At 38.5% G+C, this 21,246-nt stretch overlaps 2 protein-coding genes across 2 annotated transcripts; both read right to left on the bottom strand.

The window, feature by feature from the left end:
- Positions 1-3,952: 3,952 nt before the first annotated feature.
- Positions 3,953-6,681, bottom strand: ccdc86 (coiled-coil domain containing 86). Its single transcript, XM_059359630.1, has 4 exons — positions 5,933-6,681; positions 4,633-4,762; positions 4,463-4,537; positions 3,953-4,233 (listed from the first exon to the last, which is right to left on the bottom strand). The coding sequence occupies exons 1-4, from the start codon at positions 6,469-6,471 to the stop codon at positions 4,081-4,083; spliced, it is 897 nt and encodes a 298-aa protein (XP_059215613.1). The 5' UTR covers positions 6,472-6,681; the 3' UTR covers positions 3,953-4,080.
- Positions 6,682-13,038: 6,357 nt separating this feature from the next.
- LOC131988818 (arachidonate 12-lipoxygenase, 12R-type-like) lies at positions 13,039-20,456 on the bottom strand. The gene is made up of 15 exons (XM_059354116.1): positions 20,187-20,456; positions 19,099-19,258; positions 18,587-18,812; positions 18,346-18,427; positions 17,979-18,101; positions 17,779-17,882; positions 16,700-16,866; positions 16,419-16,562; positions 16,062-16,265; positions 15,866-15,952; positions 15,581-15,750; positions 14,739-14,860; positions 14,271-14,371; positions 13,728-13,898; positions 13,039-13,497 (listed from the first exon to the last, which is right to left on the bottom strand). Exons 2-15 carry the CDS (start codon positions 19,249-19,251, stop codon positions 13,318-13,320), a joined length of 2,034 nt encoding a protein of 677 aa, XP_059210099.1. The 5' UTR covers positions 19,252-19,258; positions 20,187-20,456; the 3' UTR covers positions 13,039-13,317.
- Between the last annotated feature and the right edge of the window lie 790 nt (positions 20,457-21,246).

Raw genomic sequence — 21,246 nt, 5'->3', positions numbered from 1 at the left:
CATATAAGTATAGTATTACACTATATGTTTTAACATTATGTGTTTCTGTATTCAGTAAAAGTAGATAAATGTATCACAACCAAGTTAAAGTGTGCAGAGGAACTTGTAGAGAATGACACTAAAGTGGGACCAGACCAAAATGTTCATGTATGTGATCCCAGCATGTGCAGCAGCAGGAGCAGCAGAGTTGGTGGCAGTGGTGTTGGTGTTTGTTGAGTTTGTAGCCATCGGTGTTGCTGTGACGGCCTTCGTGGTAGCTGCTGCAGTCACAGCTGCTTTAGTTGTGGCTGCGTGGGTGCCAGCTGCCTTAGTGGTTGCTGCGACCGTAGCTGCCTTAGTGGTTGCTGCGACCGTAGCTGCCTTAGTGGTTGCTGCGACAGTAGCTGCCTTAGTGGTTGCTGCTCTAGTGGTTGCTGCTCTGGTGGTAGCTGCTCTGGTGGTAGCTGCTCTGGTGGTAGCTGCTCTGGTGGTTGCTGAGGCATTTGCTGATGATATTAATCAAAAAATAAGACATAAATATAGAGAGGGGACTGTGTCCCTTTCCAAAAAAACTGCAAAACAAGGAAACAAGAAAAACATGTTCACTTACCGATGAGTAGTAGTGATATCAGAATTGCCAGAAGCATTTTAAATCTCTGTTGCATCTAAAAGGAAAAAGGAAAATTAAACAACTAAATGATGAAAATACCTAAAATTCCAATCTGAATAAAGCACAAAAATCAGTTTTCTACACACTTAAATACATAAAAAGAGTTTACTTACCATACTTCTCTGGATGTATAAAGCTGCCTCGAGCTGTGATGTGAACGCTGCTTTTCTCGTCTCTGCTTTAATAAGTTCACCAGCAGATGTGCACCTTCAACTCAACCTCTGGGTTCGTCCCTGCCTTTTATATGCTGAATGACGGACATGAAAAATGATGTGAAAGACACCAAGCTTTAAACCTGTTTGAAGGATGATCATTCCTTCCACATCTATCACCTCAGTGTAACATCTTTGTTTATCCATGCATTTTGAAGGATGTCACATTATTCTACTGCTACATAAAGGACTTACAAAGCAAACAGGTTGGTGACAAACTGACGGAGTTGTCCCACTGTGTGACACAAAGACAGTAGTGTGTGCTTTATTAATGGATGTCGTGTAAAGTCCTTGGAATGAGAATAAATGTGAGGGGAACAAGCAGGGTGTTTTTGTGTGCTACCTGCTCTCCAAATTGACTTTGCTATTTTAGGTTTTCGACTGAAACCAGTCGTCTCGTGATGCGTTAATTTACATAGGTGCTGCATTATAAAGTTATGCGTCACTCAATGCAAGGTTATTGGAGGTTAGAATAAGACTATCATTGCCCAACATTACAAATATCATTATCTGCTTTAATAATCCTTCTACATTCATCTTTTTTGATAATCTCAGTCAGCCTTATATATTTACAATACTGTATGAAGTACAAATTTGAGGTCATTTTATTAACTTTAATTATTTTATTTTCATGCCACCTTGTACTTCTAATTCTACTTCTACTCAGAGACTTGTACTTTTTATTTCACAATTATCTGACAGCTTTAGCTACTAGATTTTTTTTTTAAACACAAAACAGATGAAGAGTTTATAAAATATGTTTAGTTAGAAATTAAATGACCCAACAGTATACTATATAATAACAGCTGAAACCATTATTAATCGATTTAATCAATAGACAGAAAATTATTTGGCAATTTAAAAACTGTAACATTTTTACAAGATTAGCAGCTTTTCCTTTTTAATGGTTTTGATTTTATTTTATTTTTTATCATTTTGATGTTTGGACTATTCATTTGACAAAGCAATGTATTGTGACATTTCTATTTTTAGATTAAATCGGTCAGTTACTGGGTAAAATAAGTGAATTATCAATGCATAATCAAAAAAGTAATGATTACTCCCAGTCCAGTTCAAAACTCCACTAACTATACTATAACACAAAGCCCTGCTTTTAGATGAGTATCATCATGTTAATATCAGTCACAGAGAACATTTTGCTACTAAAGTACTTTTACTTTTAGTACTTTAAGTACATTCCCTGATTATACTTCCATACTTTTTACCTAATGCAGGACTTTCATTGAGTGTTTTTACAGCATAGAGTTCCTACTTTAACTTCAATACTTCCTCCCCATCTGCACTGTCCTCTAATATGAGGCTTCAGTTTGGATAATCCAAAAATTACATCACAGTAAATACTTTTAACTGTTGTTTTTAATATGTTCTGTAAAGTGTCGAACAATTGTGTTAAGAGCCTATTATAACACTGAAAGCCAAAGAAAAAGCCTACAGATGACTTTGTTTTGTCAGACCTTCTATCAAGATAAAGTTTACTATCTCATAAAAGCAGTTTTACAGTTTGGAAGCTGTGAGTAATTTTCATATTTGGACAAATTAATGATTAAATAAGTTGATTAGTTTTCTTTCAATTGACCAAACTATTCTAATTTCTCATTACCCATATCGTCAATATAAAAAGAAAAAATAGAGCAAAATACAGTTCATCCTTGACAGAAGTTTACACACTACATGGTCCCTTTAGTTGCTCTCCTGGGTCTTTGGATCAAATCACACTGTTTTTTCCACAGAAGAGGAAGTTTTCCCAGTAATAGTAACAGTAAACAATCACCATTTTACCAACATATATCCATTTCAATATACAGATGTACTGCAATAAACTATCAACCAATATACAGTATATATATACACATATATATATATATATATACACATATATATATATACATATATGTAAACGGATATATGTATATATATATATATATATATATATATATATACACATATATGTATATATATACACATATATGTATATATATGATGTATATGTACTGCAATAAACTATCAACCAATATACAGTATATATATGTATATTTATGATGTATATGGGACATATACATCATATATATACACACATATATGTATATACATATATGTATATATATATACACACATATATGTGTATATATATATATATATATACACATGTGTATATATATGATGTATATGGAACATGTACATCATATATACATATATATATATACGTATGTATATATACACACATATATGATGCATATGTTCCATTCCCCGCAAATGGAATATATATATTATATATTTTAAGTAATAATAAAACGCTATTAAATTTATTTTATTTGTGTGTATTGTGTAGCTTATAAATCTCATGCATGAGTGTTTTATTTTTATTCTTAGACAAAGCAATAGTGCATTAAGAAAATCTTAAAAGGGATTTTTCAAACTTTCTGGTTGCATCTGATGTTAAATTCCAGCCGCGCCAGGCAATTTGCAAATATATTAATAGGCCTGAATAATTAGAAAATGTTTCTTCTATTTTCATAAAACTGCTCTTTCATCATAAATATTTCATAGAACAAAAACACAAGTTGGCTTTTGTACATGTAATCCATGGCACTCAGAAATTTTTATCTTAAGAATACATAGGAAGTATTAAAGCACTGACGAAGGCCACCAGTTCTTTAAACTGCTTGTACATACAATTTAAGACATGTCTGTGCATACAAATTATTTATGCATGAGGCTCAATGGCACTGAAGTACTTGTATGCTTTACTTGTTACACTCCATGGTGTGAAGACCTAAATTACACTATACATATTCTACTTGGTTTTTTTAACCAACTGATGTGCATCCGTTTGTGTGACAACATAATGAAAATGACCAGTAAGTAAAACCTTTAAGAGAAACAATTGGTCATATGTGATGTTTTACAGGCTCCCTTTGACTCCAACAGAATCAGGAAAATCAATGATAGGATGAATATAATGGGGAAAAAAGGTATATTTTAACTATTGATCGATGTTGATTTTAAGGGCAGACGTTAACAGCAGCAAACACACCTACTGTGCAACAATTGACCAATTTTCACTTAATACTTCTGTATTTAAAAAGCTTTTATTGGTTTAATGTGTAAATATCTCCTCCCATAGAAAAGTGTTTGTTGTATTGCAGACATCCAAATATAAAAGTACTGAACAGAAGCGTTTTTATTTTCTCACAGTCTTTAGTTCAAATCTTGCTCAACCTTTTGATTTTTTTGCCCTTTGGCTTTTCCACTCTGCTTCTGAGACTTCTGCAGCAGGGCCAGTGTGTCTCTCTTCTCAATTCTCCTCAGTTGTTTCTTCTTCATCCTCTTGATCTTTGCTGTGTTCTTGATCTGTGGTACAAAAGAGACGGGCGGGGGAATAAAAACAAAAGGTCATAACTCAGGTAGAAATATTGAGTGTGCTTGTGTTGCTATGATTACCAGCTTTTTACTTGATTGCCTCTGTTTTCATTGTACAATTCAAAGTCTGATGCAGATCAGATCTTTCTACAGAACATCAAGTTGACTCAAATGTGTCAGAAAACATTTAACTCCCAGATGTTTTCATGTGTCGACATACCACTTGTACAATCTCTGCTTTGCGTTCATTCTCTGCACGACGTTTCAAGTTGTCCTCTCGCCTTTTCCTCTTTTCCTATAGAGCCAGGAAATATATAATGAATTTAAAAAAAGGTGCAGATACATTACAATGCATTTCAGTGGTTGAATCGTCAAACAACTTTGACTTACCTCTTTCTGTCTGGCTTTGTCCTCTCTAAGCTGTAAAGAATACTGTTTCACCAGCTCTTTCTCCCGCTTTGCCACCATCTTCTTTTCCCAAGATGAGCACAGCGGTTTGTCTCTTACCAGTGCAGAGAACCTAAAAGACAAAAATCACATATAGCATGTTAAAAGACGCAACAAGATAAATTGCAACAATTAGTGTTACCACGTCTTGTTTTTCTGTAAATTTGATTATAAATAATGGTGGTTGCGATACTTTTGGGTTTGTTTCTAAAGTTTAGTTGCTTGGGCTTCCTCCAACAAGTCTCTTGTCTGTCTCATGATTCAAAACATGAGTGAAATGTGCACATCATGTAGATTTAGTTGTATGTGCCGACAATTTTTTTTTCATTGAGATAGCCATTCAAAGGCCCAGTATGTGGAATATTTTAACGACATGACAAACACAATCAATATCCAGTTCATCACATGCAACTCATTTACTTTCATTCATGCCTCTTTTTTGTTCGCCAGTTGGTTTTGTTAAACTTTTTTAGACTTAAAAGAAAAGAGGAAAATTATAAATAGCTTTACTTTCATGCAAATGCTAAATAAATTCATACATATACTATGTTTAGATCAAATGACTTCTCTTTCCCATTGTGGTAGGTATAGTCACCTTTTTTTGTCAAGTCGCTTCTTTTTGGCTTGTTTCTCTGTCACAGTGTCCCCCGTTGATAAAGTATTCTGTGTAAAATATTAATGCACTAATCCAACTGTCTAATCCAAATACTGAGAATAAAAAAATGCTCAATGAATAATAAGTCCTGCATTCAAAAGCACAAAAGAGTCAGCATTAAAATATACTTGAAAAGTACTCACTGTGCAGAATGGCCCCACTCAATTTGTTTTATATATTCTAAATACATTATGAGATCATTTATATTGATTTAAATTTGTCATGTTTTCATGTTAAATCTCGACCAGAAAAGTAACTGACGCTGGCAGCTAAATATAGTTGAGTAAAAGTACAATATTTGGCTCCAAATGTAGTGAAGTATAAGTATAAAGTCACATAAAATGGAAATAATCAAGTAAAGTACATGTGCCTTAAAATTGTACTATAGTACAGTACCTGAGTAAATGTACACCACTGGTAATAGATAATATAGTTACACTCGGTCGAGTAGAAGTAGCTTACCAACAGTAAAAGTACTCAATTACAAGTAAAAGTGGAGCAGCGGAGCTAAAGTTTAAAGTAGCACAAACAAAAACAACAACTACTCAAGCAAATGTACTTCGCTACTTCACTTCACGCTCTCCTCACCTCTGCTTGTTGCGGTCCTTCCAAACTCTCCCAGATTTGGGTTTTCCCAGCGGAATAACGGGAGCTTGTTTTCCACTTGAAGCCAGACGAGGCTTCTTTGCGGCGCTTTCGGAACTCATGGGTGGCTTTTCTGCCGGTGCAGGCCCGGACAGAGGGCCGTTTCCGCAGCCGCTAACGCCGGTGGCTGCGTGTGTATCAGCCGCAGCCTCCGTGTGCGGCTCCGCTGGCTCTGACACGGTACCGGGCTCCGGTTCGGCAGGCATACTGAGCTTCTCCTCGGTCAGACTCTCGAGTTTCTGCACCGTCTCCTGCGTGTTTTTCTTCTCAACAGCCGGTAGCTCCTGGAGGACAGATCTCCTGGTCCTCCGGCTGGGAGTCCTCACCGGGGCTTCTGAGTCCAGCAGTGCGGCAGGAGTGCGCACTTTGCGGCCACTACGGGTCCGTCTGGTCTCCGGCGGCGGATCCTGCATCTCCTCCACATCGAGGCCCGCTTCAGAACCAGGATTTTCTGTTGACATGGGTGTCTGCCTCTTCGACATGGTTTTTTTTCTAATTAAGTTGATAACGCCACATTACTCTGATAACCCCGTGTACCCACGTGTGGTTCCCGCAAGCGTTGTGTACCTTGTTTTACTTCCGCTTCTATGACGGGAGCGCATTACTGCCACCTACTGGTGTGGAGTGTAAACTGCAAACTCTTCGAACACCTTTTGGATGTATTACCGCCACCTACCGAGGGTGTGGATCAGAATGAACTTCTGACTGTACTACACTATAATAAAAAGAAAACAGAAACAAAAACACATTATTTTTATATGAGTCCTGTTTGATCCCAAATTGGCTTATACATGACCCGAATTCGAATGTTGTGATTGGCCGTTCGCAAAAGCTCCGCCCCCTTAGTTACTGTTGCTATGTTCTACAAGCTTTCAGGACCATCAGCAGCCATCATAGACTGTATATAAATGGCAGCCATGGAGCGGACAGGCGCTGTTTTTGATAGTGTTTTTGGAGTAGTTGATAGTTTTGTAATGTTATCACAATCCACAGAATCTCTATCATTGACATGTAACAATAGATACAAACACCTTATCTGTAGCCTACACTCTAGAAAACATGGGAAATAAGATGTCACAGGTGCCAAGATGATAAATCATCCATAGCACAGACTGGTGTAGTATGTGCTTTAGGCTACATCTGTATTTTTACTGTACTGTGACTATGTTGATTATGAAGGACTGAAAAGTTTTGAAACCGGACCGGGTGTGTTGATAATGATGGTTGATAACAGTGATATTTGTTTCGCTTACCCAGAAACATACAATTTCCCTCGAAAAAAATCAGCAACCCCCATTGTTTTACAGCGAAGAGATTAAAGTGACCGATCCATGAACACAATAGCGCTAGACTAATTCACCGGCGTTAGCGTCCTTTTGCAACTCTGGTAAACCCTAGGCTAATGTACAGGGTTAAAACAATATATGGTTTGAAAGTAGTTTCACACCACTTAATTAATTGGAAACATAACATGGCCCTTTATATTAGTAGTAAATGTGAAATTTCGATAGAATATTAACCAAAAGCTGGCCAATGTGGGATTCAGTGAAGCTAGCTATTAGCACTGTGCAGCCCTGTATTATGTCAAGTTCCTAGCAACATTGCTAGTTAGCTTAGAGTGCTAATTTTACAGACTTTGTCATTAACATAATTTTGTTGGACTAGTTCTGCACTAGTAGTGGTAAGAATATTGACAGGAACCATAACTGCTAAATTTGGTTTGGGTTATCTCATCTAACATAGCTAGACAATCGTTAGTTAGCTCATGTTTGCTAGCTAGAAGCTTGACTTGGAGCAGACGTGTGTCTTTTGATCTTGGAGATATTAAGTTGGGAGTTTATTGTTTATTTGTTTATTTAGAAGGATCCCCATTAGCTCAACCCTAAAGTGGAGCTACTTTTAGTGGGGTCCACATTTAAAACATTAATTCATTCATTAACCTTAAAAGCTAAGGCGAAGCGGCAACCCTCTTGCTGTGAGGCGAGAGCGATAACCACTACACCACCGTGTAAAATGACAAGTATATTCATCATGGCATACTGCATCATAGTTGGACTAATTACCAACATAAATTAGCAAAAGTAAAAAACGTTATGTCAGGAGTATTTACATCATACAATGTCGTACAGTGTCATACATCATACAGTAATTATTTAATTGCAAACATCCCTATAAAAGTGTCACATTTCCAATAACACATGCGTCCCTCTAATGTTTCAAGTAAGCTTCACCTAAGTACTTCCTTATTTCCTTTTTGAACACATCTTTCCTTGTAATGTTTTTAATTTCTGTATTAAGATAGTTCCATGACTTCATGGCTCTGTATTTCACATAGCATTTAAGGAAATTTGTGTGAGTTCGAGGTAGTGAGAACAGGCCCTTATTTACTTGTCGAGTGGCATATCGGTGTGAGGACAAATTCATATTTAGTTGGCTATACTGCTCAAATGGAGTTTTGGATTGTAAAAGGCTCCATGTAGACAGATAAAATGCAGCAGCTAGCCTGTCTTCGACTTTAAGCCAGTGAAAACTAGCATGCATACTCTGTGTACTTGTTCTATATGGACATTGTAGAGCAAGGCGTGAAGCCTTGTTTTGTGCTCGTTGTAATTTGCCCAGGTCCTTCTTTCTGGCATTTGCCCATACTATCTGGCAATAATCTAGCTGTGACAGAACAAGAGAAGAAGCCACCAATTTCCTTAAGTCAGGTGTGAGATAATTACTACAGCGTCTAGTGCTCTGCCGGCTTTGCTGACAACTTTGTCAATGTGCCTTGACCAGGAGAGTTTGTTGTCAGGGGTGATACCCAATAACTTGGTTTCTTCAACCTGCTGGATTAAAGTTCCCTCAATGCATAGTCTGAGCTCTGGCTCTGCCTTAAGAGAGTGGTTTGACCCAAAGATAATGCTTTTGGTTTTGTCTGTGTTAAGTACCATCATGTTGTCATGGACCCATTTACTAATGGAGCTTAGCTCCTTGCTAAGGACCAATGTAACCTCAGCTGCTGTTTTAGCTGATGCATAAACAGTAGTGTCGTCCGTGTACATACACGAAGATGCATGTCTTAATACATGGGGCAAGTCATTTGTATAAATAGAGTACATTAAAGGGCCTAAGCAGCTTCCCTGTGGGAGTCCACTGTCCACAAGCACACTGTCCGAATGACTTCCATTGAAGAACACTCTCTGGGATCTGTTCACAAGATAGCTTTCCATCCAGGTAGCTGCAGAAAGTTTATTGTTTAAAGCCATAACACCCCAGTTTTTTAGAACAAGGCTATGTTCAATAACATCAAAGGTTGCTGTAAAATCCAACAGAACTGCTCCACATATCATTTTGTTGTCTAAATCTCTATACCAGTCATTTGACATTTGAGTCGGAGCTGTGCACGTGGAATGTCCTTTTCTGTAAGCATGCTGATACTTGGTTAACAAATTATTCACTGAGAAATATTCTTGAATTTGGTCGAATACTGCTTTCTCTGGAATTTTACTCATTGCTGGTAGCCAGCTGTTCGAGCCACAGAATGTTTTTTTCTTATCTTTAGGCAGAGGAATAATTTTTGCTTCTTTCCAGGCCTGGGGAAATATGGCTTGTTTCAGGCTGGTGTTCAGTATATGACAAACTGGCTCTGCAACATAATCTACAGCCATTCTAATCAGTTTACTATTATTCCATCCAAACCTGGTTGTTTGTCACCACATAGTTTTATCAGCTGAGCCATTGTTTGCACAGTCAAACTGGCAAGGTTTGTCCTCCATATAATCTTGAATGTAGGCGATGGATGGACATTTGTCAGTACTCTGTGATGATTCTTTCCTAAATTTGTCTACCTTACTTCTGAAGAATGGAAAAGATGATTTGCAATTTCTTTAGGTTTTGTAATAAAGGTACCCCACTTTCGATGAATGTGGGTTGTGGCGATATCATTCTTCCCATCAAACCATTTAATGTATCCCAAAGCTTTTTTGGGTCATTCTTTGTCCTCGCTAGTTGTAAGGAATAATATTGTTTCTTTTTCCTTTGATTTAGCTTTGTAACTTGGTTTCTCAGTTTATAATAGTTTTCTCTGTCCTTAAAACAGCCACTTAGCTGTGCCCTTTCCTTAGCCTGATTACGATGAGACATACAGTGCTTAAGTTCCACATCATCCCATGGCGCCCTACAAGACCTCACAGTCATTTTTCTGACCAGTGCATGTTTATCAATGACTGGTACAAACTTAGCATGAAAGTGATCAAGTGCTTCATTTGGATCGGTTTCCTTGTATATCATGGACCAACAGATATTGCTAACATCTGCCAAATAAGCTTCTTCAGAAAAACCTCTGTAGGACCTTTTATGTATTACTCTAGCTCTTTCTTTGGGAGCCTTCATTCTCCTTGCAACCGCCACAATATTGTGGTCGCTGCATCCTATTGGGACTGATACAGCCTTAGTATACAAGTCAGCTGCATTCAAATAGATGTGGTCAATACAGGATGCTGTGTTAATACCTTTGTTGTTGGAGCTTATTCTTGTTGGTTTCGTCACCACTTGTTTCAGACAACATTCATCAGTAATGGTAACCAGTTGATTTCTTAAAGGACAGTTGGATGACAGCCAATCAACATTGATATCTCCAACAAAGATAGTTTCCATATTCAGTTCACACACCCTATCCAGCATCTCGCCCATGACATCTACATAATGCCGATCTGAATTTGGCGGCCTATATCAGCAGCCCACTACAATAGGTTTGATATGGGGCAGGTTAATTTGAAGCCATAGTGCCTCTATTTCACTGCACAAAATATCCTCCCTAACTTTCACAGGAAGATGGCTTTGAACGTAAGAAGCAACACCTCTCCAAATCTGTTCCCATCCCTTCTATACACATTATCCATTTAGCTTTTTTGCATTGCTCAGGACTATGTCTCTATCTTCGATCCTCTGCAGCTTCACCAGAAGGGAACAGGGACGAGGCACAGGAGAGCCCTCCCCTGCCTTGGGTGTTTTTCCCATCTGGTGGATTTGTTCTATCCCAATGGTGTGGTGATCTAGCTCCAGTTGGTCTTTGAAAAGTGTGAGCACCTCCCGCACTAATTCTGAAGCTTTCTCTTGCTCGGTTTCAGGAATGCCATCAATGATCACATTGTAACGCTTGTGTTGACTGTGAAGAGAGTCTGTTTTGGTGTCTTATCACAGCCAGTGATTTTGTGAGCTCTATAATGCCAGTTTCATTAGTTTTGTGATCTTTCAACAGACTAGCATTGATGGTTTTCAGGTCATCAACCTCTTTTTGTGTAAATTGGAGACTAACCTTGAGTTCTTGGAGCTCTCACTGTGATGGCCCACAGCCGTGGCCACACAACCATAAATGTCGGTAACCCTCTGCACTCATACATTTGTTTTATTGTTAAGTGTTGTTGTATATTGTTCATTAACATTATACATTCAGTTCAGTAATTAGTCTACATTGGTTTAACATTTACTATCCAAATAAATCACACAGATTCTCTGTTTCATACAACACACTTTATTATTTTGACAGTACATTAGTTTTCTATTTGAAGTGCGCACATTTAGTTAGCTTTTGTACAGTCTTTGTTTGGTATAGTTTCATAATTCTGTTTCTTTTTGAGTTACCAGTGCTGTTGTTGCTGCTGCTGCTGGGAGCTGGGAATGCCAGGCAAAAGGATCCACCCCACAAGCTCAGTCATTTTATGGAAGAGAGTGCTGGTGCCAACCCAAAGGCCAGCACACCATGGGGGGAGGGGGGATTAAGTACTTCACTGTTTACTTTCTTTAGACAATTAGTAATTTCAATTAATTTTGTTTGGTTAGTATAGATTGTTTATTTTATTGAGTTAATTTTCCTGATTTGCTTTGGTGGTAAATTAGCTGTTGTCTTTTGTGTTCAATGTTTGTCAACCCCCTCTCGTGTTTGGTATGGGCTGATCACCCACTATATAAGTTCCCTCTTCGTGATTAGTCATGAGGTCTGTTTGTCTTCTGTTAGTTTGTTCAGTTGACCGTTACACAATTTTATTAGTTTGACCTCTTTAATGGGCCCAGTTCTTCATTACTTTTGTTTGAAAATTGTTGTTTTATACTTTGAGTAAATAAAAACCCCTTCTTTTTGAAAATACTACCTGTTGTCCTCATTGCTGACTGACTCGGTCCCTCACACTTACCATGCAATCCATTCTTGAGTTAGTAGTTTCCATCAAGGTGCGCACACAGGATTTGAAGTTGCTTTCCTGTAGCTCTAATAGGTCTTTGTAAAACGCTTTTTGTTGGTCAAGTAGTTCGCACACTTGTGCCCGTGATAAGTGTCCATTGTCTTTTCCCTTGTCCTTACCAGACATCTTGGGACCTTGGCTCATCTCTTAGTTGTTTTCTCTGTGGAGTGCACTTCTGAGTCTCAGTATTAGTATGAGCATACAATAAAATTAGTCTGAAATATAGAACTGTAATGGGGGAGGCAGGGTAGTATGTGCTTGCTTATGCCATTGAGCTGCACACTGAGTTTCTGCTGGCCCAGAAAATTATTGTTACAATCATGTGGTGTAAATCCTGTATGATAAAATGTATATTATCCTTTGATTTATGATCATAGACTGTAGCCTTACAGTGCAAATCTGTATGATGTGAAATAGAAGATTTCTACTGGCGTTGATATTGTCCTTAAGATTGATATTGGGTTGATAATAGACTGTAGCCTGACAGTGTTAATCCTGTATAAGACGTGTTTCCAACAGATGATACACTAAAGATCTATAGCCTAAAAGTCATGTTAGACTACAGGATTGCAGTGTTTGGATGGATTGTGGTGCATATCTGCATATGTGGACTCAACTAATACTTGACTTCGGTGAGGAAATCGCATCGCACTTAACAGTAGACCTTAGTAAACATAAACTGATACTGATAAAAAATGACCACATAAAGAGAGTATAAAATGTGTAAACCTTCATGACAGACAAGTGCACTTTGTCATATTTTGTAAGAAACTTCACATTTTGTATTATATATTTGTAATTGTGAGGAAAAACACACAATCTAGATGCTTTGAATGAGTTCTTTATTAAATATGGCACAGAAGGAACAGATACAGTTCAGTCAGATTTAATCTTCCTTCTAGTAATTTGTTTTAACATGCACATTACACAACATAGCTAACGGTTAATTTAGCAAAGCATAGCTCCCTACAATTATTTTTTACATCATTTTAAACAATAAGTCATTAGTAACAGTTTTCATCTAATCTTGCAGTAATTTCTTTTTGATGGTTGACATGAAGCTGGATTTTGGCCGAAAGCTGAGGAGGTCACGCCTTCTCATGTTCAAATGGCCACACTGTTATCAACCTCTGCTTGAGTCAGGTATGTGTATGGGATCTCCAGACTTTTGTTTCTGGCTTTGATGTGTGCACTTAACACTTCAAGCTCTGCTTGAAAAACCTTGATCAGCTTGCAGGGAACCTCCTCACTGAAATGTCTCATTGGGTAATGGCCAAGAGGGACCTGAGGAGAACAATGGCATATTTTAAAGTCAGTTTTTCCACTAACTTTGTGAACAAATCTTTTAGAAACATGAATTTTTGGCAAAATATTGGACAGCTGAAGTAAGTAAGCAGGATTTCAGTGGCTTGAAGAGGACATTTTTGTTCTAATGACAAATGTACCTACTTAACATCACTTGAATATGAATGTGATTTATTTAAATATGTTTTCATGAGGTTTTGGATACTTACGAAGTCAGAGTACTGCTGGCTGAGTAGCCACAAGACGGCCATTCCGTTAGCTGTTGCGCCCTTGTTAGGCAATGTCTGCAGCATTGTGGCCTTACTTGTTGTCCCCTTTGTGGTTGGTGGAGGATGCTGCAGGGAGACGGGACTGTTGGGCATCCAGCCACTGTAGTCGTACTGCAATGAAGGAATGATTGACAGATGAGTGATTGATACTTATTAAAGCCATGTCAGTCTGTGGGTCAGTCTGTCCACTAAGATCCACACTGAAATATTTTAACGGTTATTAAATGTTGTTTTGTTAAAAGTTAATTGGTTTATATGTGCAGGAGTTCTGGTGGGCAGGTATTGTGGCTTCGAGCTGAATCAAACAAGACACAAGGAAAACTTGTTAAGAGACAAAAGACTGAATGTGGTTCTCTCATGCACTGCAAAATATGTATGTTAGTGTCATCATTGTGAGTGTGTTAGCATTTGTTGCATTGAGCTTAAAATCATCACTGTGCCTAATTGCATATTTCAGAAAAACAGCAAAATTAAAGGCCTCACCTGTCCACCGTTCACAGCTGAGTGCTGTGCTGAGCCAGTGAAGATCACCATGGTGACAAACTTGACCATCTCAGCCACAGTGGTAAAACTCTGAGGAATTCCTGAGAATCAGAGGGAATAAACTGCATTCATTTAAGATGTCCAGGTCAATGTTTTTCAATTGTGTTTATGCCATTCACGATAAAATCCTATCCTAAATACAAAAAAAAGGAAACATGGTAGCCTAATAAAGTACTTGTTATTATAAGGACTTTTACAATCAGATTCACAAATAAAAGCTTGCAGCCTCTGATACCACCATTAATTGCTGAATCATTCCTTTTTTTAGAAAGTTAGAATTTATAATTTGTTATGATCCATCGGATATATTCTCCTTGTGTCTTTGGCTAAACTGGCTAAAGTTATGGTAGTTATAATGAGCTATGTAACCCTGGAGTCAGAATCTTCTTTCAAACACTGTTGGCCCACCTGTGCTTGCTTGGGAAAGGAAACCATGTTCATAGATATCAGCAATCCACTTCTGCAGTTCAGAGTCTTTCAGGACCTCGTCGTCACTCTTGTAATAGAAGCCGAGCACTCTCTGCACAAACCTTTGAGAAATATAAATGAGTTAATGTGAAACACATCATGAGTTGAACTACACATTTTGGGCGGCAGTGAGACACTTTTTCACAAGATTAAATAGTCATCTCTTTAGTAGGAGTATTATTATATTATATTAGTATATATCAGTTTATATTGTAGACTTTGATGCAATATTGAACAAAGTGGATCATACTACTTTAAAGAAATAGTTGGGTATTTTTAGAAACTGGTCGGCTTCTGTTGTGTGTCTGATGGGAAGATTGGCACACTTTTGCTTTGGGGGCAGGTGACTCGGTTGGTAGAGCGGGTCGTCCATTGATTGGAAGGTTGGTGGTTGGATCCCTGACCATGGCAGCCTAAATGTCGAAGTATCCTTGAGCAAGATACTGAACCCCCCATTGCTCCTGATGCTGCGTTCGTCAGTGTGTGAATGAATTCCCAATGGTGGCAGGTGACACCGTTTAGGGTAGCCTCTGCCACCAGTATGAATGTGTGTGTGAAAGGGTGAATGAGCGCAGTCTGTAGTGTAAAGCGCTTTGAGTGGTCGCAAAGTGATTAGAAAAGCGCTATATAAGTGCAGGTCCATTTACCATTTACCGTCACTTTGTGGTAATATACCAGCACCTCTAAAACATGCCCATTTGTAAATTGTATCTCTTTTGTTTAAATGATACGAAACAAAATTTGGCTTTTTTCCCCTGTCAATGTCATGACACCTTAACTACCTGTGGATGACGTCCCAAAGCTTGAGTCCATCATCTCTGTAGTAGAAGTTCGGCACATCCTCCAGCCCACGCTCAGCAATGTCTTCTGGTATGCAGAGAGAGCTGTAGGTCATTGAGGACAGAGATCTCTGCAGGAGTGTGGTCACCCCCTCTCCACCAGTAGCTGTATACTAGGAAACCATCAAATATACAGGCAATTAAAGTGAATAAAAATATTGTACATGATATTGAGAAAAAAAACATTGTTTAGGGAATGGACTACTGATCACGTTGGTCTTTTCATACCTTTTTGAAAAATCCATTCTCAGATATTAGCAGAGCTCGAGCCAGGTTGTTGATCACTAGAGTGCCGCTAGTGTGAGGTATGAGGAGCTGAGGAAACAAGGGAACTCTATTAATAACATGTTAATAGAGTCAGATACAAATCAGCAACTTGAAGAAACTAAAACTCCAGTAAGTTTAGTGTTCTCCCTTCAGTTACCTTGTACAGTGGGTGCACCATGGGCAGGTTGCGCAGCAGCGACACTGCAAACACCTCAGCCAGCAGATGAGTGCGCAGCAGGTGAGTGTTGAGCTCATGCTCGTTGAAATCTGCACTTCTCACAAAAATCTTGGCCAGCAGCCAGTCGTACTCAGAATCAGTGGGGAAGAAGATGGGATTGTCATCTGCTGGAGTCTGCTTCAGCTGCAGGAGAAGGAAGAGGGATGTGGTTCATTTGATTCATTAGATCCATTACCAGTACTGGGCCCTGTACTACAAGGCAGGATTTAAGGTTAGCAAGGTAGCTTCAGGGTTAAGTAAACATGTGACACGTCTATTTGCTCTGCTTGATCGTACCTGAATAGCAATTGGCATCAGCTTATCATCAGGTGTTTTGTGGAGCAGGACAAGAGGAGCCATCAAGTACTGCCTCTTCCCATCGACGTTGTTTACTTCTAGTCCATCCAAACGCTTGTAGTCACACAGGAACATGTTGCCTTTCTGTTTTAGTGAATTAGAACTAAGAAAGTTATTTCAATCCCATGTATATACTCAGTGAACTTCTACGTGGAACATGTTAATTTAACATGGAGGAAAACATGATTAATACTAAGATCAATTAAGGTCAAGGCAATTACCTTCATTTCATCTGCCAAGCTACACTGTCCACCGGGGAAGACCATGTTGTCAGTGACAGGGAAGTTATCTGGCAGAGCTGAACAGCGTCGGATCAATATGGGGTTGATACCATTCAAGTACTGGTAGCCAAAAAAACTGTCCTCTTTCCAATGTCGCCGGACATAGTCTGAAAATAGAACAGAGTATAAAATCTCCGGCCCTGTACTTTTCTGGCATTAACATGCATCTTGTGTGACATGATGACTAGTGGACAGCTTTCAGTACAAGTGTTGAATGCAGCTAAGATGCACTGAGATCTGATTGCCAATCCACATTCTTTGAGCAGTTTGCAAGCAAAAGCCAATGGAAATGTACTTTAATGAATTGTACAAATGCATCAAACATCTGGTTTGCTTGATGTTAATGAATATATAGCTAATTGGAGACCTTTAAGTCGGGGCCCCAGGCAATCGACTATTTACGGTCAAGTTTCTATCTGGTGTTTTTCCCCTGTTAACCGGAGTATATTCAGACAGTGTTTCTGACTGTAAATTGCTGCGACTGGCTGTGTGATGCAAGTCTATAATGGCAGGTGTATAGCTCAGGACCCAGGGAAGCGCAGTGTCAAGTTGGAAGTAGTTTGGATGAGTGGTCCTTGCGAATTAAAAAAGTTGTACTTACACAGAGGCATACTAAGTATACTCTAATTAAGTACTTTATCTAAACACATAACCACATAACAGTATTATTCTCTGGTATGCAAAGGTCCAGGGTTCAAATCTCCAGGTGACCAAGTCAACAATAATAGCAATTCATACATGTGGTACGTTGTAAAGTTGTCATTGAGTTCAAAATGCTTGGACCGGGATCATTGCCACTGGCAGCTATAGTATATCCTGTTCATATCCTTTGTTTGGATTATATTTACTTTAACCATTTGTTTTTATCCTAATCAGCTTTTTAACATGTTTTAAATAGGTTCAAAATAAATAAAACTTTGTACTTTTACAACAATAACAACATATAATTATTAATGTTATTATTGATAGTATTCATACATTATCAAGTATTCCATTAAACTACATTGATAGTAGGCTACCATATATTTCAGTCTTCCTGGAGCAGAACACCTTATTGATATCATCAATATCAGACCAGTTCTCCTTGGAATTAGCCAGTCCCTCCAGTTGCAGTTGAAGTATCCTTGAAAATAAAAGGGTAACTTCATTATGATGTCTGAAATATGTTTGATGTATACGTATGTGAGGTATGTTTTTTCACATAATTTAAGGACTTTACCCTGACTGTAGAGTGTAAACAACCTCCAAGTCCTTGCGCAATGAGAAGATGACCTCATGAGGCAGATGCCAAATGTCCAATGCCTTCAGGCATTGGGGTATCCCCTCAGCATACACATGCCAGCTGGGAAAATAGAAAAGAGCAGTTGAAGAACATTTTACATACAGTCTACTAGTGTATGTGCAGTTGTAATTTAGAGTTTGCAACGTATATTAAAGTATAAGCCATTTAAATGAACCATGACAGCTGTAACAATGTCATTAGCTGTTAATATAATTAAATGTTTAAACAAAAGCAGAGGAGGTTTGGATGCATGTTAGTTTTGTGGTGTATAAAGTTAAAATGTGTAGAAGCTGTGAGCTCTCACTGATAGTCTCTCTTTCGCTGGCACAGCTCCTGCTCCCGACTGTACAGGCCATAACGATGGCTGTCTTCAAAGACTCTCAAAGCTAAAAGAAAGAACCACACCAAGTTTGAAAACGTTGATGTATACAGTATGTTGGCATGAATGTACTCTAACCTCATTATAGTCAGAACTCTTCTTCCTTTTATGTCTTCTGTGGTCAGTGAACAGTGTACAGGATGTACAGGAGCTAATTTCCACAAACCTGTTCCCTCTCTGAAGCGGTGCACCTCGCTGTCAGAGATCCAGCGGTAGATGGGAAAGTCGTAGGTCTCTCCCTCAGGAGATGTCACTTCCACCTTGGCAGGGAACCAGGAGTGCCCTGTGGAATCCGGCTGACCATTTTTGGATAACAGGAAATGTTTTTTCTCCAGCTCTATCAGGACCAGCTTTCCAATGGAGGCAGGGCAGGACACGGTGAAACTAGATACCTGGAGTGATGACAGAAACAATAATAAGCATACAATTATTAATTTGTAGAATAGTTGACACTCTTACAATATGAGCACTGTATACAATTCCAATTTTCTGAGGATTTATGTTGCTTTGTTCGCCTTGTGGCCAGCTGTTGAAAAGTTGCAAAGCAGCGAATATTCTGTGATGGTGAGGGTTTTACGACAGCATCTCTAAGTATTTAATGTGCCTGTAGCCTCATACAGGCAAAGTTGAGGAGGCGTGTTATGTATTTAAATATAGATAGGGCTATATCATACGTACCGCTCCTCTTTTGAATGATGAAGCCCCATTACATCCTCTGAGCAATTGGCGTTCACTCTCCCCATCTGTGCCGACCAGCTTAACGAAGACATTGGTTAAAGTGCCGGCGTTGTCGAGGTCAGCAGTGTGTACCGTTGCTTGGTAAGTCACCATTTTCAAACTGAAAAGCAGAAAAATGTACCTCTATAGTGTAAAATACAGGCATCACAATAACAATTGCCATCGGAAAAATGTATAAATAAATATATTAGCTTGTCATACAAGATGCACCAGGTTTTCCACCATTAAATTTAAGACCATCAATTAAAAAAATGAATTCTGAACACAAAATAACACAGAACACAAAAAGTTCACCTACACACAGGGATTAGAGTGGGATTTGGCAGGTTGGGACAAACTGATATTGTAGTTTGTTTTAACTATCTGGTCACATGTACAGTGGCCGAATACAAAAGTCACAACACAACGGCACAATTCACAACACAGCACAACTTGTCTGCTTGTCTATTTACATTAGAAAGGCAGTGATTCCTTGTAATAAATGTGTGTGTGTGTGTGTGTGTGTGTGTGTGTGTGTGTGTGTGTGTGTGTAACTGTCATTCATACAAGCAGACTCCCTGAGTTAATGACAGGCACTACTTCTGGCTACTACTTCACCCTTGCTTGGTCCACACCAATCTTCGATGCATCTTGATGTCTTATCTTATCTTACAAGGTTGTCTACAGACTGAGAGACAGACAAACACTTGGCAATGTACTCAAGGACATTAAGTAAAATTTAACCGTGTGTGTGTGTGTGTGTGTGTGTGTGTGTGTGTGTGTGAGTGCGTGCTGGAAATATTCAGCAAAACATATATATTTGTCAATGATAACATAGGTTAAAAGTTAAACCTGCAAGGAAAACTTTTCGTGTTTGCTGGTACACAAATATTTGCTATGAAATGATCCAGTGAAGCGAGCTTCTCTGTATTTGATTAGTTGTTAATGAGAATGAGAGCCATGTGGAGCCATTCCCAGCTCAGATGAGCATAGATATGCACTGCAGTGAACAGCACCTTGAACTTTATTTTAAAATGTTGTTTTCTTACCTCAGAGAGGGGGCTGTAGTCACTTAGATTCAAGCAGATGGCAGACAGAAAGCAGCTTCTGGATGGAAAGCTTGCAGAACTTGTCTTCCTTTTATATCTCCTGTGCACCATCAGAAAAAAATGATTTAACCTCTGAAGCAATACACCTCACTATCAGTGATTCAGCGGTAGGTGGGAACGTTTTATCTGTTGCAATAAATTGACAACACTTACAGTTTTGTTTGCTTCAGGGGATTTCACTTCCTCTTTGGCACTAATCCAAGAGTCATCAGGGAAATAGACTAGACTGGATGAAGGCCTCTGAAGGAATTTCCTCTGAACCAGAAAAGAGATATTGCTTCAGTGGTCCTGTGATTCATAGGGTGTTGGTTCTTTCTCTCTTGTTTTTTGTGTCGACAAAAAAACTGACATTTTCTTAACCCCAGAAAGAATCTGCACTTTCATCTCTAAGGTGTGTATCCCACATGCTTCATGTCAATGTCAATATTGGGTGTTATCCCTTAAAAAAGAGAAAGACGAATTTTAAGGACCACAAATATAAAGTAAAGATGTGAAGCTGCTACAGTGTTTTTTATGGTACGCATGTACCTTTTTATAAAACAAATATGGCAATTTGCATAGTGAATATGAATATAAAATTCTGCCCTCCAAACACCAATGTAAGCTAACAAAATGATCAGGCAATGTAAAGAAACTAATTTGCAACATGGGAGGGAAGAAAGTAAAAGCCAAAGTGTATTACAGTGTTACCTAGAAAAGAGATTCTAAATTGGCAGAACATCACTCGACTGTGAGATCCAGCCAAGTGCTCGCTGAGATAAACGTGTACTCCCCACTAAAATGTTATCTGAGATTATTACAAATTATAAAATTGGATAAATTGGGCCATAATGTCTTTGGGTTTTGTCAAAACACTGGCTTTGTAATATCCCATTTTATGTGTCATGCAACAAGTTCTGTGTTGCCCTAATGAAAGTGGTTTGTCACTAGATTTTAAATACTGAATTTGAAAACTTTCCGCACATTCAGGAATCACCTGTCCACATTCTGCTGCCAACAT

Source organism: Centropristis striata, chromosome 1 (assembly GCF_030273125.1).
Source record: "Centropristis striata isolate RG_2023a ecotype Rhode Island chromosome 1, C.striata_1.0, whole genome shotgun sequence".
NCBI classification, from domain to species: Eukaryota; Metazoa; Chordata; class Actinopteri; order Perciformes; family Serranidae; genus Centropristis; species Centropristis striata.
This window is presented reverse-complemented; position numbering and strand designations above follow the sequence as displayed.

Bases quoted from the DNA above. Each gene is read 5' to 3' on its own strand.
- ccdc86 (XM_059359630.1), bottom strand. From the start codon at position 6,471: ATGTCGAAGAGGCAGACACCCATGTCAACAGAAAATCCTGGTTCTGAA. The intron at 4,538-4,632 runs GTAAGTCAAAGT...CTGGCTCTATAG, and splicing joins ACAAAGCCAGACAGAAAGAG to GAAAAGAGGAAAAGGCGAGA. The intron at 4,234-4,462 runs GTATGTCGACAC...TTTGTACCACAG, and splicing joins AAGCAGAGATTGTACAAGTG to ATCAAGAACACAGCAAAGAT.
- LOC131988818 (XM_059354116.1), bottom strand. From the start codon at position 19,251: ATGGTGACTTACCAAGCAACGGTACACACTGCTGACCTCGACAACGCC. The intron at 15,751-15,865 runs GTATGAAAAGAC...ATGGTTTCCTAG, and splicing joins AGAATGGATTTTTCAAAAAG to TATACAGCTACTGGTGGAGA. The intron at 13,498-13,727 runs GTAAGTATCCAA...TGTTCTCCTCAG, and splicing joins GCCAGCAGTACTCTGACTTC to GTCCCTCTTGGCCATTACCC.